This window comes from Grus americana, chromosome 5 (genome assembly GCF_028858705.1).
Source record: "Grus americana isolate bGruAme1 chromosome 5, bGruAme1.mat, whole genome shotgun sequence".
In the NCBI taxonomy this organism is placed as follows: Eukaryota; Metazoa; Chordata; class Aves; order Gruiformes; family Gruidae; genus Grus; species Grus americana.
The window spans coordinates 42667779-42682249 of NC_072856.1; the positions used below are offsets into that span (position 1 = coordinate 42667779).

A 14471-nucleotide genomic window follows, 5' to 3' on the forward strand; every position below is an offset into this window, starting at 1 on the left:
AGAGGCCACACAAAACACTGCCAGCAAGTGCCAGGAGTAACAACTCTCCCAGCACCATTTTCTTGCATTAGGCTTCTTGTACTCACCCTCCACAAGATCTCACCACATTGTACAGAAAAGCTCTCTGGCATACCCAAAGCCTGAAAAGTCAGAGAAACAAACTTCACTGGATATAATTAGAAGCCTGAGATCTATCTTCCTGTGTATATCTTACTGAAAGCTGTTGCTGCTGCTCAGACACATTTGTCTGATGTTTTGGACACATGGCTAAATGAAATTTCTTGAACTTGCAGGAAGGAAGGGTTAGGTAATTGTAGTGCCCGGGGAAGGCCACTAGAAGGAGGCAGTGGACAAGAGTAATGTACAAAACAAGCTCAGCTCTTTATTTCTGTTTTAGAAATGCACCCTTATTTCAAAATCGGTGACATCCTGCAGTCACCCTTTCTTTGGTTACAGGATGTTAATAAGCTTTGACATCCAGCACGCTAATACAGAAATAGGTATCTGTTGCATGTTTACTTTTTTGGAAGATGGTGGCAGTTCTGTAAAACTGGAAGATGTTCATCAGCTGTGAAATAATCATGTATTGTTTGTGCATTCTTTACCAGTTTGCTGCATTTTTAAGGAAAATCCTACTGATAGGGCTAGAACAATAGGTTTAATGGAATTTTTTTACTTCTTCAAGAAAGAAGATGACCTTAGCAATTCAAATATGAATATCCTCTCATTGCAGCTAGGGCAACTAAAGCCTCTCTGCTGAAGAGCCTACTAACAGTTATGGTCAATAGATAGGAGCTGGACAATTAACTATGGGCACACACAAACAGCCATAGAAAGAAACAGGCATGGGTTTATTTAACGGTCTCCCTTTCCTCAAGAATTTCAATATTGACGCTTGCTCAATCTAAACTTCAAATTTAAGTTGCAAATGCTAATTGTTCTAGGAGGTGAAAGATTAACTTCAGTATTACTGTACAGCTGCTGTCATTGCAGTAGAGGCAAAGGAGAGCAAGTTGGCTGGTTGATGATTGGGTGCTGTTTTTTAAGAGCTGCTACCCTATTTCAACCAGTCCTTATACTAGACAGAATGTAGACTCTACTGAGGGTAAGAGGTATTTATGTGTCCTTACATTTGGTTGTTTCTTTGCATTTTTAAGTAATACCTCTTTGTTTTAACATACAAGGCAGATGCTCAGTCCTGTACTATCTAAAAGAGTGCTCTAATCTTTCTTTCCTATGTTTCTGTAATCATACGTTCAATAATACATTCTGTGTGTTAGCCCTTTTCATAAGGGGAACATTTTCTGCCTTGTGCTAGTATAATTGTAAATCTGGTACATCTATACTTTACCTGGGACTTTGATAATATGACTAAGAAAGCATCTAAGAGCCCATCTATGCTACAGACTGTAATTCTTTGGAAACTATTCTTAATGATACAGGATTGAAGTAAGTACATGTTACAGCCATTGGCTCCAACTTTTTAAAAAAAAAAATAAAATTACTTACTCCTCAGTCCCATAAAAAGGATGTTTCAAATGCTTCCACCTCCAGCGGTTTTCACAAGTAGTTGGCACTGGCTGATGTGGCCTAGGTCAGGCCTGGCCCCTTGCTCAGGCAGTGAGGGAATGGACTCCCAGCTCTCCGCTGGAGCAGTTGAGCAAACCAATTATCTGACAGATACTTTTCCCTGCCTGCTGGGAATAAACATTATTTTCTCACCCAGGCCAGGGACCAGGGCACTCTTGGTTTGTATTTCTTTCTGTCTGGGGCTTGTCCTTTAAAATGCTTTGAATTGCCTCAGCTAAGTCCAGGGACAGGAAGGCTCGGCAAGCTGCCCCTTCAAGAAAGAGAGAGGGATACTTAAATGCTGTCAAGTAACTTCATGCGCTTCTCAAAATATTCCTCTGTTTTGCACATTTTTACAATAGTCTAGGAAGATGATGTGTGTGCTTCCCACAACACGCAGAGTTTTCCCTCTTCGCAGAAGGGTTATGTTTCCCTCTGTGTGTAGGTACGGCTGTACCTGCCAGCCGGGCTGCTTCTGCTCTCTTCCCCGTCTTCCTCACGGGCTCCGGTTGCTGCTGGGAGAGAAACCAGGGAGGCGGGTCGCGGCTTACGACGCGGCCAGCCCCGACGGGGCACTCCACCCCTCTGGGCGCGGAGGGGGACCGGGCGGCGGCCCAGCAGGCCGCGGCGGGCTCCAAGCGCCGCCCCGACGGGCGGTGTGACGGGCGGTGCCGCCCGGCTGCTCGCCTCCCTGGGCCGCGGCGGGCCCGCTGCCGCCCTCCCCCGGCGCCGCGGCGGGCGGGAGGATGGAGCAGGGGCTGTCCGCCATCACCCTCTACTGCGCGCCCGCCGCCGGCCCCGCGGCTGCCGCCTGCGCCATGGAGCCTGAGCAGGTGAGCGGTGCCGGGGCCGGCGGAGCGGCCTCTTCCCCCGTCCCTCCCGGCCGGGTCACCCGGCAGCGGGGCCCGGGAGGAGACTGCTTCCGGAGAAGGGCGAGGCCCCTCGGGCCGCGGTGGGGCGGGCGGCGGCGCTGGGGTCCGGCCGGGGTGTGGGTGGCGGCGGCGGCCTGGACCCCCCCGGGCGGTTCGTGGGAGCTGGGGGAAGCCCCTGGCGCTGGTCGGTTCTCCGCAGTGTGTGGGGAGGTGGTGGGAGATCAGTCTGGCTGTCCTTCCAGCGCTCTGTAATTACAGTCAGCACGGCGGGCACACATGTCTCCGGTGTCTGCTGTTCACCGGCAGATAATGCCTCTTACAAACGAGCCTGATTAATATTGCATTGAGACAGGTTTCCGCTTCCCTCCGCGCTGTCAAGTTGGCGAAGGTGCTGGAGGTGGTGAGGGACACGGGCTCTTAATGACAGTGTAGCCTGGCGAGCTCTCCCACCCCATCCACAGATGTCCCTGGCAGTGGCCTCGGCTTCGTGCTGAATGCTTTATGCACTGCACCTTCCCTCGTTTATGTGCCTTTCCACAGCTTCTTGTTCTGAGGGTCTTTTCTTACAGTTGTCCCCTCACTGTGTTATTTGGTTGTTTTCTGTTCCAGAAAGAATCGTGATGTTTAATTTCAGTTGAAACACAAGGGTGAAAAGCAATACGGAAAAAAACACCAAAACAAACAACCCTCCCAAAAAACCCTAGTCAAAAAAAGTAACACAAATTAAATCAGTAAGGCAGGCAAGATAGCATGAATAGAAATATTTCTCATTTACTGTTACCAGCCTCCTAGTAACTAGCACTATCAGGTCAGTAGATCTGTGCAAACCGAGTTACTCATCTTTCTGAGAGCGGACATCACAGACTTTGGCATTTTGGGTCATAAGCTCTTGTAAAGATACCCGAGTCCAACAGATTAAAAGATGCCAAAGTGAAGAGTCTGCTCTCCCTATTACTTTTTGCTTTTCTTCTTCCTCTCCTTGATGAAACTTTATGTTATTGCATCACCTAATATTTGTTGTGTGAGCTCTCCTAGCTCACCTGCAGGTGTCCTGGCACACCTCATCCTTAATTGTAGTTTATTTATTTTGGCATTTTGGTTGTGGACTGAAATGCCATTGTGCTGGGTATTGTACCAACACTGTCAAAATGTGCGTTGCTTGCTCTCTGTTTCTGGCCAAAGGGTGAGATAAGAGAGCAGGTGTAAAGAGAGTAAACAAGGAGCAGCAGCTTCAGATGACAGGCAAGGTTTCTGTGGGTGCCATAAACCCAAGAAAAATTCCAAGAGGGCATCTAAAAAAAAAAGGAAGTTGCTTTACAGTGTTCACCAAATACCTTCAGAACGTTAGCTAGTGTGACGAAAGCACAAGGGTGACTGGCCTTTGTGTCTGATAGTTGCTGCAATAGAAGCCAAAGTAAATACTTTTATGGCATGAGGTTAAGAGAAATGCTGAGTCTTTCAAGACCCATACAATGTGTTGGAGAGGGATGAGCCGTGCACTGAAAGAATGATGTTTGTAACAACTTCTTGAATTGGAAAAGAAGGTGGAATTTGTAAAGGAAGATCAAAAGTGTAAAGCCTCAAACAGGAGATACTGTAACATTTGAGCTATAAAGTGAGCCTAGCTGACAATTGTAGAATAGATCTGCATTGCCACAGTTTTGGAAAGATAAATAAAATTTACCAATGCTGAACTTTCTGCTTGCAGCTTGGAGAGTTGGCTTTTATTGATGTTGTGCATGTAAAAATTAAAAAGGACAAATGTTACTGTGATGACTAAAACTGCATCCGGGTTTGTTGACTAGGTGATAACGAAAGCAACAGCTGATATATATTATTTTATTTAATAATTTAGGACTCCAAACCAGTTTACTGAGGGAACCAGATTCATCATTTCTTGATGAATCCTTACTGTCTTGAACAACTGCATTTATCTGAAACTTTGTACCAGTACCAGCTACACGGAGCTGCTTAATGTAGGTAGTGTAAGTGGAGATGGGTGTGCAGGGAATTAAAACCTGTTTTTTTCAACTTTAAATAGTAACTACAATTTTTTCTAAGTTAAAATATTTGAAGCATTTGAGTTAAACGACCCAAAATCAGATGAAGAGACTGTGCCTTCAGAGGAACTTTAGGGAGAGGTTCGTGTTGCTTACTGTTATTAATCACAGTAATATTTGTGATGCTGTGTTGCAAGAAATAGTGCTCTTCAGCACTGTGACTAAACATGAAAAATGGCATCATTGTACGATGCCCATAAAGGAGACTGAAATGTTCATAAAAGGCTGATTCTGTGGTGCTCTTTGCTCCAAAAAAATACACAACCGAGTCGCAGTAAGTGGCGCCTGCTTTTACAGCAGCAGTAAGGAGCGCTCCCTGTGCTTAGGTTGCTTTGCTGTTTTCAGCATTTGTATTTTTGTAGCTTTGCTCTTCTGCTCCTGCTCTGTTCCCGAGACTGATAGGCAGCAGAGAGAGCACACTGGGCCCTAGATAGTCAGTTTTGTTTGTCTACATGAAAATGTATTCTGCGTGAAAATGTAATGCCGTTTCAGCTGAATTACCCCATTGAAAACTTTCATGCCCCTTCATTCTGCTCTGCTCCTCCAGGAAAATGCCCGAAATGCTAGGGGAAGCTGAAATGACTTGCAGTTTTGAGAAGCGGTGGTACAAGGGCTGGGAGAGACGATGAATGTGTGTGCTCCCTCTCCACGCTGTGGAGCTCAGCACGTGATCTTTACCTTCCCTCCCTCTACTCTACCAGCATGAGAAAAATCTGTGCCTGGAATGAAGAAAGCCATTCTGCTCCCCATGGCCCCCTCCTGCCCATCTCTACTGTGCTCACTGGCTTTCCCCGCTAACCGAGCCCGTTTGTGTTCTAAAGCTAAGCATAAGAGACAGGAATGGTGATGCTGTGCTTGCAACGATTAAGATATGTCTTACAATGATGTGATAAATACGTATTTTTATTCATAATTTTGATTTGTGACACGTACAGACTGTTAAGGTTGCACAGACAAGAAGTCGAAAATTGGAACGTGCCCATTTGATGCAACCTGAATTCTGTGTACATGTACGCACGTCTCATTCCTTACAATATGGCTATAAATTGCATAAGCTCGTGCATTTTTAAAAACCTTTGTGGTCTGTTAAAAACATGTGGCTGGCATTTCCTAACTTCTGTGTCCTTCTCTGCATGACAGAAATGTTTTCAAAACAGCTGTATGCATTTGATGCAGTAATATCTAAAAGCCCTACCAAAGTGAAGGCTCTGTTTTGATAGACACGATACAAAACCTTACTAAAATTCTCAGGCCACAGGAGTTACTAACCTAAAGAATTATCGATTGGCCTTTGAACTGGAAGGATATTTTTTAATGCTTGTGACCCAAAGACTGCACTGTAGTATTCAGCTGCTGGAAGAACAAAACCAGACATTGTACTTCTCTTTTTATATGTCCTTAGCCAGAAAACTAAGTGTTGTTCTTTTAGCATGGTCCCTTGTACTAATCGTGATTAGTACGTTGTGATTGCTCACGAAAGCCCACAGAGACAGATTCCTTGGTGCATCTTTTTAAAGCTTGAGCCTGCCTGCTTAGTTACCCTTCATTCAGTTCTCTTTTGCGCTAGAGGTGCCTAAGCTTGCTAAGAAGTGGCTACAGCCTGTGAACTACTTGATTAATTTCCCTAGATATTCATTCTGAAACCAATGATACTTTTAAATATTAACACTTATGTGCTCATCAAATTAATTTAAAGAAGTGTCCTGCTAAGAAACTCCTACATAACACAGTGCTTTTTCGGAATAGATGTTTTTAATACCACCTGTCCATGCTGAAGTGAAGGCACTTACCTTTTTGTTATTTTTAGCAAAGAGATTGGTTTTTATGTATCTGCAAACAATAATGTTTCAGTCTTATCTTTCACCTACAGCCAAGCTCTTGCAAAAGGCCATTGTATATGCTAATCAATCTAAAATACTTTAAATGTCTCATGAAGTGTTTTAAGGGAGAACTTTTCCAGTTCCAGAAGCATATAGTTGAGATAATGATTTATCTTTTTTCTTCTTTATAGCAACTTGCAAATGGAGATAGAGGCTTTGAGAATGTGGAGCTGGGTGTCATAGGAAAGAAAAAGAAAATTCCAAGGAGGGTTATTCATTTTGCAAGTGGAGAAACAATGGAAGAATATAGCACAGATGAAGAGGAAGATGAACAAGAGAAAAAAGACCTGTTGCCACCTGTAGATCCTGTAGGTATTTTACCTGATAAATTGCTATTTCTAGTTTACTGGGTAACTACCCACATTTTATACTTTTAATTTTTGTGTCACAGATCTGATTTAGTATTTAGTATTAAAGATTCCCTTAATTTGATTGGCTCTAAGCACTGAGAAATCTGTGAGAAGTATTCCTGAGAAGTTTTATCCTGGAGTCCTCCACTAAAGTAGCCCTATTAATTAGAAATGGGTTTAATTTCTTCACGGTTCTAGTCTGTCCTCTCCAGCATTTCCCCCTCTAATAATATTTGCTTGGTGTCTCCTTGATTCATACTGTTGTTTAAAAAAATGTGCAGGGAAGGCATCTGTTTCCTTATGTTTGGTGACAGTGGAGAGTTGAACCTATAATTTAGTGTTATCATACCAACAATTTGATATAATTAAAAGCGTATAGAAGGGAAAGAAACAGATGACTTGCAGAAACAAAGGAAAACTAGTGTAATACATGATATATGAAAAACAGGTTTTAAAGGACCTGCCTAGTCCATGTACGTAAAGTTCATCTGTGTTGTAAGCTGTTAAGATGTTGCTCGACCTGTGAATGGAGTCTCCATTTATTGGTCCAAATTCAAGTGGAGTTTCAACAATTAAAGCTGTCTTCCATAGCGTGTGCTGTAGCTGCTAAAATACGTTCTCCTTTTTGTCAATGATTCTGGATCTATACTTAAGGGGAAAATGAAATATATCATCTGTTTTATTCTGTTGGCGTGTCTGACAATCTATTTTGTAGCGATAGTGTATTTGCAAAGCTCGCGGATGTGCGTGCCAGCACTGGCGGCAGCACCTCCCGGCCCTCTGGCAGTCAGTCCCAGAGAAGATCCGCATCCATCTCTTCATCCCTCCACATCCCCAGTCTCATGTTTCTTTTATGAACTGGTGTCCCAGCCAAGTCTTTTCTCTACCCTCCTATGACAATCCTTACCCTGTGAAGTGGGTCTGCAGTCGTATTCCCTGATTGCTGGCGGGGCTCCCTTCCTGCTCCTCTCTGGGCTTGGTTGCCCGTTTTGGGCTAGAGCTGGAGACTCTGAAATTGGCCGGAACCTTCCTGGCATGCTGGAGTGTGGTCGAGTGGCCGGGAGCCGCTGCGTTGTGCAGCAAGTAGTCCTGCCTGGTGGCACAGTGGAGGCCGATGCCGGTGTTCCCACGCTTCAGATAAGAGTCTTTGCATGCACGGAAACCGGTGCTCTGTTTTCCACTTGACGTTGCTGTTGAAATGGCTTCTGCATCATTGTTTGGGAGTCTGTGATTAAGAAACGTTGTGGTTGAAGCTCTCTATTTACTGTACAGTAGCAGGCCCTGTATTTCTTTCCTGGGAGAGCAGGGCTTTGTTGCAGGGACTGCAATGAAGACTTTGACTTTCTGCTCATTCTCTTCTGAAGAAGCGGTGAACCATGAGGGGGTTGCTTTGGGAAAGACTGTCAATCAGTTCTTTTTTTTCCCCTTTGTAAAATGAATTTAGCTTGAAGAAAAAAGAAAAAAGTGTTTTGAGGACTGAGCTGCAATGAGACTATGGGAATTAAGCTTGGATTGGTGTTCCTAGTGATTCATAGGTGAAGCTGCTGCATTTCAGCTTGGATGGATTGATGGCACTACTATCTCTTTCTTGTTAGGCAGCCCTTGTACACAAGGAAGAGTAACAGCCTGAGAGCAGGTAGGATATCATCAGTATAAAAACATGCGTGAAGTTTATATATTGAAAATAAATGTGCTATACTTACAAACAGTGAGTAGATTTTAAGCTGCCTTGCTGGGTGTTGGATTTTTTTTCTCTGTAAGGATCTACTCAAAGAAATGGAAGAACTGTGAAACTTGCTGAATAATATGGTAGCATTCAAGTATATTCAGAGTCAGATCTGTTCCCCACTCTGCAGGTTGTGTCAGATATCCACAAATGCATACGAAGAGATATTTTTTTTTTTCCCCAACTATAATTAGCAGAGGACCAGATCTATATAGAGATAATACACTTTTTGTGTGCCATTTCCTCTCAGTAGAAGAGTTCCGCTGTGATGCAGTGATGGAAGGCTCGGGAGCCTTGACGTACGTGTTGTGAGGCCAGAGATGTGCATGCTGCTGTACAAATGGACACCTAACTAAAGACCTCTCAAAGATGCACAACAGCCAGGAATTCTGTGTGATTGTTCTCCTGCTTTCTGATACAGATTTTTTTTCTGAATACCAAAAAGTATATTGTATGGCACAGTTAAGATTGCTTTATTCTCCTTTTATAGGTTATGAAATCTTAATTTTTATTACGCTTTTTAATAAAAAGACCCTCCAAACCAGAATAGTTTATTGTGGAGCACAGTATGCCTTATTATGCATTGCTTTTTACCTTGACAGAATAAACTTGATTAGACCAAGGGTTGCCATTAAGTGAAGTTTACCTTATCTGCTGCATGCTTCGTGTAACCCAGCTGAGCCAGTCAATTGAAGAAATGTTAGTCCAAGCTGAGCTTTGATGTTTTAGCCAACAGCTGCCTTAAAAATGTTTTTATTGTAGGATTTCTATAAAAGCAATTAAATAGTCGGTTTGCTGAGACCAGCATGTCTAAAACTTGTTATCTCAGTTGGGATACAAAAAAGTATGTTGCAAGTAATAGCTGTTTCTGGTCCAATTTATTTTTAGAAAAAGTACATTTAGTATTTTGAATAGAAACTTTGCATCATGAAATTTCAAAGCTCAGCTGGTATTGGCATCCTGGCAGCTTCTGAACAAGTTTAAGGGAAACAAATATTTTGCCGTGTTGTAAAGAAACGCCTTCAGTAACTACGTTGGTTTAATTGTGTTTCAGACCTAAGCAGACAATGATAATGTCTTTCTTACAAAGCAAAATAACATGTATATATCCTGGTAATATGATAACCAAAGCAGTCAGTGTGATGGACTGCTGCCACTCGCAACAAAACAAATTCTCAACAAGAACTGGGTCTTAAATTTTGCTTTAAAACAACAATTCTGATACTTCTATAGGTCAGCATTCAGTTCATTAACATTCTTGGACTGAAGTGTCCATTCTGTTGGGTTTTGATTTGTGGGTGGTTTGTTGGTTTTTTTAAGAGTGAGTTGAATCCAGAACACAGGGTATGCTTAATAAATTTTTCTCTGAACTTTTTTAGATAATAGCATTCCGTTTTATCCGAATGTTCTCAGATTAAAATTTAAATGCTTTAATAACATAAATGCTTTAATTTTCACTGAATCTTCTATTCTGTCCTAAAATTAGGTGCTTACACTTTATATGTAAATCTCATTTTGCTTCTGTCCACAAAAACTTTATTTTATAGTAATTAAATGTCTCTAACCTGTTCTAGAAGATAATCTTTCTGTTTATCCCTGGAGGGCCACTTGCTATAAGGTCTGTTGCATTCACTTATGACATGAGTAGGCAGAAGGTGGAGCATGATACTTTGCAGAGCAATGGTAAGCAATATAACTGTTGGCGATAACCTTAGAATTCATCCTGAGAACATCTCTGTGACTGAGCTCCAGAAGAGATTTAATTATATTAACCTTGAGTGATTAGAAAAATTGAAACACATTCTTATGGCAAGATTACCTTGATATCCTGTAGTTGAAAGGAGCTTAAGTTCAAATAGCAGAAAGTCCTCTCTTGAGGACTGTCGAACTCTGATTTTCTTTTATGAATATGGGGATCAGGGAGGAAAATAGTTAATGACAAAATAATAGCTGCTCATAATATAAGTTTTTTGATGGAGGATGGTATGTGTGGCATACACTGAAGGACCCATTATAACAATGACCAGTCAGTAATTAAACTAATTTAAAATGTATTTTGGCACAGTAAACAATGGAAAAGTATTTATTTGGTGGTATATCTAGACTCTCAAATACATGATTTGTTTTTTCTTAATAAATTATTCTTTTTCTCATTCACCCTCTTCTCTGGCAAAAAAACCCAACCCTATGTTCTTTGGGAAGTTCAAGTGTTAATTAGGGACTGAAACCTGGCAAAAAGAAATGCAGATGTGGATTGTTTGTATGGAGGAACACGGTGCACTCAGAAGTTCAAGGCAGCATATGTGTGTTCCCTTCAGCAGCCCCATATTAGGAAGCAAAATCATGTTCTGTTGTTGAATCAGATAAACCCTCTTGGGTTTATCGATGGTTGGATCCACTATGTTCATTCCTACTTAAAATGCAGCACTTGAATTCAAATCGTACATTAAGAATTTTTGTAATTTAAAAACCATAACCATTGTCATAACCATTATGTTTTCTATTTAAAACAACAAAATAAAGTCAGGATAGCTGAATAGTATAATGAAGCATTGTAGAAACATATACTAAAGAGACTGATGGTAGGAGAAATAATGTCCCCTTGTAATAAATCAGCGTCCTGTGTTTCATACTGCTGCCCCTTGTTTCCAGTCAAGAAAGACTGTGCCCTTGCATTGATTAAAGACTGAACATTAAGGCTTCTCTGGCCAAAGGAGGTTGACATGCAGTATCTGGGTATGTGGTCCTTACTGAAGAAGCCCTGAGCTGGGTACCATTTTTCAGTATCACTCAATGCATTGAAGCTGCTTCACAGAGTAGGGTTAGTTTGTACCGAGCAGTTGCTAACAGCCCTGTTCGCATCACCCGAATGGTTCTGGTTTTCTCCAGTACCTCTCTTCTCACCTCACCTTCGCCATTCCTGCTCCAAGGTGCTCTGGGAAACTGCCTGAACTTACCCTGGGGAAGTAAGGAGATGGGAAAAGGAAGATGTGTTCCCTTGTTCCTGCTTGTTCTTGGTTGTTTCCTCTCCAAGACACCTCCTTTTTCCTGTTGAATTTGTGTGAAGTAGCTTCTCTCATGGTTTTATATTGCTTTTTGAGACATTTGAAAGAATGCTCATTTTTTAAATTGAGGGGACTGGCAAAGCCTTGCCTGGAGGGGGTGAAGAAGTGTCTGAATGGACTTGAGATGCATTTTGTCAGAAAGCAGAGGTTTCCATGAAGTTGAACTTAGAAGTGCTCGTAACATTCCAAACTGGCTTTTAATTGTGGTGGGGGAACAGTAGAAATAGGCAGAACCTCCGTGTCTGCCAAGCCTCAGATGTTCCCTGCGCTTGTGTTACCACAAGAATATTCTGTATCTGAGTTAGTTCTGTCACGTTGAAGTTCAGCTTCTCTTTTCATCCCTAAATGTTAAGGGGGCTCTTACAGCTTCTTGCTTAGGGCTGCACAGCAGGCCCTTGTTTGTCCTGCACGCTGTGTGAATGCTTCTTAACCCCGTCACCTCGTTACGAAGGATTGTGCAGAGCCTCGTCCATGCCATTATTTGCACCTGTGGCAACAAGCTTTTCCAACACTTTTCTTGACTGCTTCAACCAAACAAACTCCGAAATGATTGTCGTTAGCCTGTCTGCCAACTGAGCACATAATCAACGCGCTGGAGGTGCTTTTGTGCAAGCAGGATAGCAGCTGGTTTTGCTTACACTTTTAACTTGGCAGGACATTTTCCATACCCACTGCCAAAGATATATAGCATCTGGATTTTCTCAGCCTGCCCAACTTGAGTTTCTGGCTTGACAGACGATTTCTTGCTGCACTGATTTGTGGAGGCTATGCTTGGAAAGCACTGAAGTCTAGTAGCTTGGGTATGCGCGTGCTGAGGCTATCCCAGCTAGTCTCTGTAGCTGTATTATTTACAATAATATTGGTTGTCCTGTACAGATATCTATTAAATAGTAACCAAAAGCTTTTAGCAACAAATTAGAAATGCATATGTGAGTGGAGCTAATGGGTTTCATTTCATAAAAGGAGATGTTATAATTGCTACTTTCCACAAGGAAAGTACCTCTATAGCCATTTTTACTGGGGGGAAATACATAACAGAGCTTGCCTGAATACAAGACTGTTAACTGTAAACATGTTTTAGTTCCCTGTGAAATTTGAGTTTGCCTTTTCACAAAAGCAAAAGCCTACAGCTTTTTCTTAAGAGATTGTAATCTACTTTTCTCCTTCTCCTTTTTATTACATGGCTTGTTGTTTGTTTTATTTTATTTTTTTAAAGAGATACAGCCTCTTTCCTTAGTGAAGAGGATAGTCTATGTATGCCCATTCATTTCTAAATGTTCCTGAAGTTCCTTGGGGTAAGTCTCTCAATTTGTCTGGAGACTGCGGTACTTGCTCTGTGGTGGTGAACACACCATAATCATGCAAAGGGCAACTCTCCCTCCTCTTCTTCCTCGCCTGTCCTTCCTGTAGAGCCCGTATCCCTCCATTGCAGCACTCCATTCATGCGAGCTGTCTACCGCATCTCTGGGATCCCGGCAAGGTCCCAGCCCTGCACACAGAGCTCTAATTCCTCGTGTTTGCTCCCCGTGCTGCATGCCTTAGTGTGCAGGCACTTTGGAGAGGGACCACGCATGCTGATTCCCCAGAAAGGGTCTGGGGTTTTTTTCCCATAATGGCACCTTGCAGGTATTTCCTCACCTACATACAAATGCTTGAGATGACCTCACCTGAACCCTGTTTTGTTCATTTTGGGTTCTTCACTGTTCACCCCAGGCCCTTTGCTTCTTAGCCCTGTCCATTGCTCCCTCAGAGGTACTCTCCATAGCTCATCGTTCCTGGTTTTGTTAGAATCACAGAATAGTTTGGGTTGGAAGGGACCTTTAAAGGTCATCTAGTTCCACCCCAAGCAATCTTCACCTAGAAGAGCTCAGAGCCCCGTCCATCCTGACCTTGAATGTTTCCACGGATGGGGCATCTACCACCTCTCTGGGCAACCTCTTGCAGTATTTCACCACCCTCATTGTAAAAAATGTCTTCCTTATATCTAGTCTGAATCTACCCTCTTTTAGTTTAAAACCATTACCCCTTGTCCTGTCACAACAGGCCCTGCTAAAAAGTTTGTCCCCATCTTTCTTATAAGCCCCGTTTAAGTACTGAAAGGCCACAATAAGGTCTCCCTGGAGCCTTCTCTTCTCTAGGCTGAACAACCCCAACTCTCTCAGCCTGTCCTCATAGGAGAGGTGCTCCAGCCCTCTGATCAGCTTTGTGGCCCTCCTCTGGACTCACTCCAGCTCCATGTCTCTCTTGTACTGGGGACCCCTGAGCTGGATGCAGTACTCCAGGTGGGGGTCTCACCAGAGTGGAGCAGAGGGGCAGAATCACCTCCCTCGATCTGGTGGTCACACCTCTTTTGACGCAGTCCTGGATACAGTTGGCTTTCTGGGCTGCAAGCACACATTGCTGGTTCATGTCCATCCACCAACACCCCCAAGTCCTTCTCCTCAGGGCTGCTCTCAATCCCTTCATCTCCCAGCCTGTATTAATACTGGGGCTTGCCCTGACCCATGTGCAGGACCTCCTTACACTTGGCCTTGTTGAAGCTCATGAGGTTCACATGGGCCAATTTCTCAAGCTTGTCCAGGTCCCTCTGGATGGCATCCCATCCCTCAGGTATGTCAGCCGCACCACTCAGCTTGGTGTCATCTACAAACTTGCTGAGGGTGCACTTTATCCTACTATGTCATTGATGAAGATATTAAACAGTCCTGGTCCCAACCTGGCCCCCTGAGGGACACCATTTGTCACTGAGCTCCATTTGAACATTGAGCCCTTGACCACTACCCTCTGGATGTGACCATCCAACTGATTCCTCATCCACCAAACATTCCACCCATCAAATCCATCTCTCCCCAGTTTAGAGAGAAGGTTGTTGTGGGGAACCAAGTCAAAGGCCTTACAGAAGTTCAGACAGATGACATCCATAAGTCTTCCCTTGTCCACTGATGCAGT

The 14471-nt window shown here is 43.1% G+C and overlaps 1 protein-coding gene across 2 annotated transcripts in view; it reads left to right on the plus strand.

Moving 5' to 3' along the window:
- LOC129207397 (signal recognition particle subunit SRP54) overlaps nucleotides 1–14471 on the plus strand; it is a 37139-nt gene that overhangs the window by 17122 nt on the left and 5546 nt on the right. Inside the window, exons 1-2 of one of the 2 annotated variants that reach the window (XM_054828262.1) lie at nucleotides 2165–2402; nucleotides 6513–6689. The exons of the other annotated variant lie outside the window; for it this stretch is intronic. Of the exons in view, the coding sequence (XP_054684237.1) occupies nucleotides 2316–2402; nucleotides 6513–6689 (264 nt within the window). The 5' untranslated portion in view covers nucleotides 2165–2315. Of the gene's footprint in view, nucleotides 1–2164; nucleotides 2403–6512; nucleotides 6690–14471 lie in introns of those variants that run through there. 2 annotated transcript variants of the gene reach the window in all.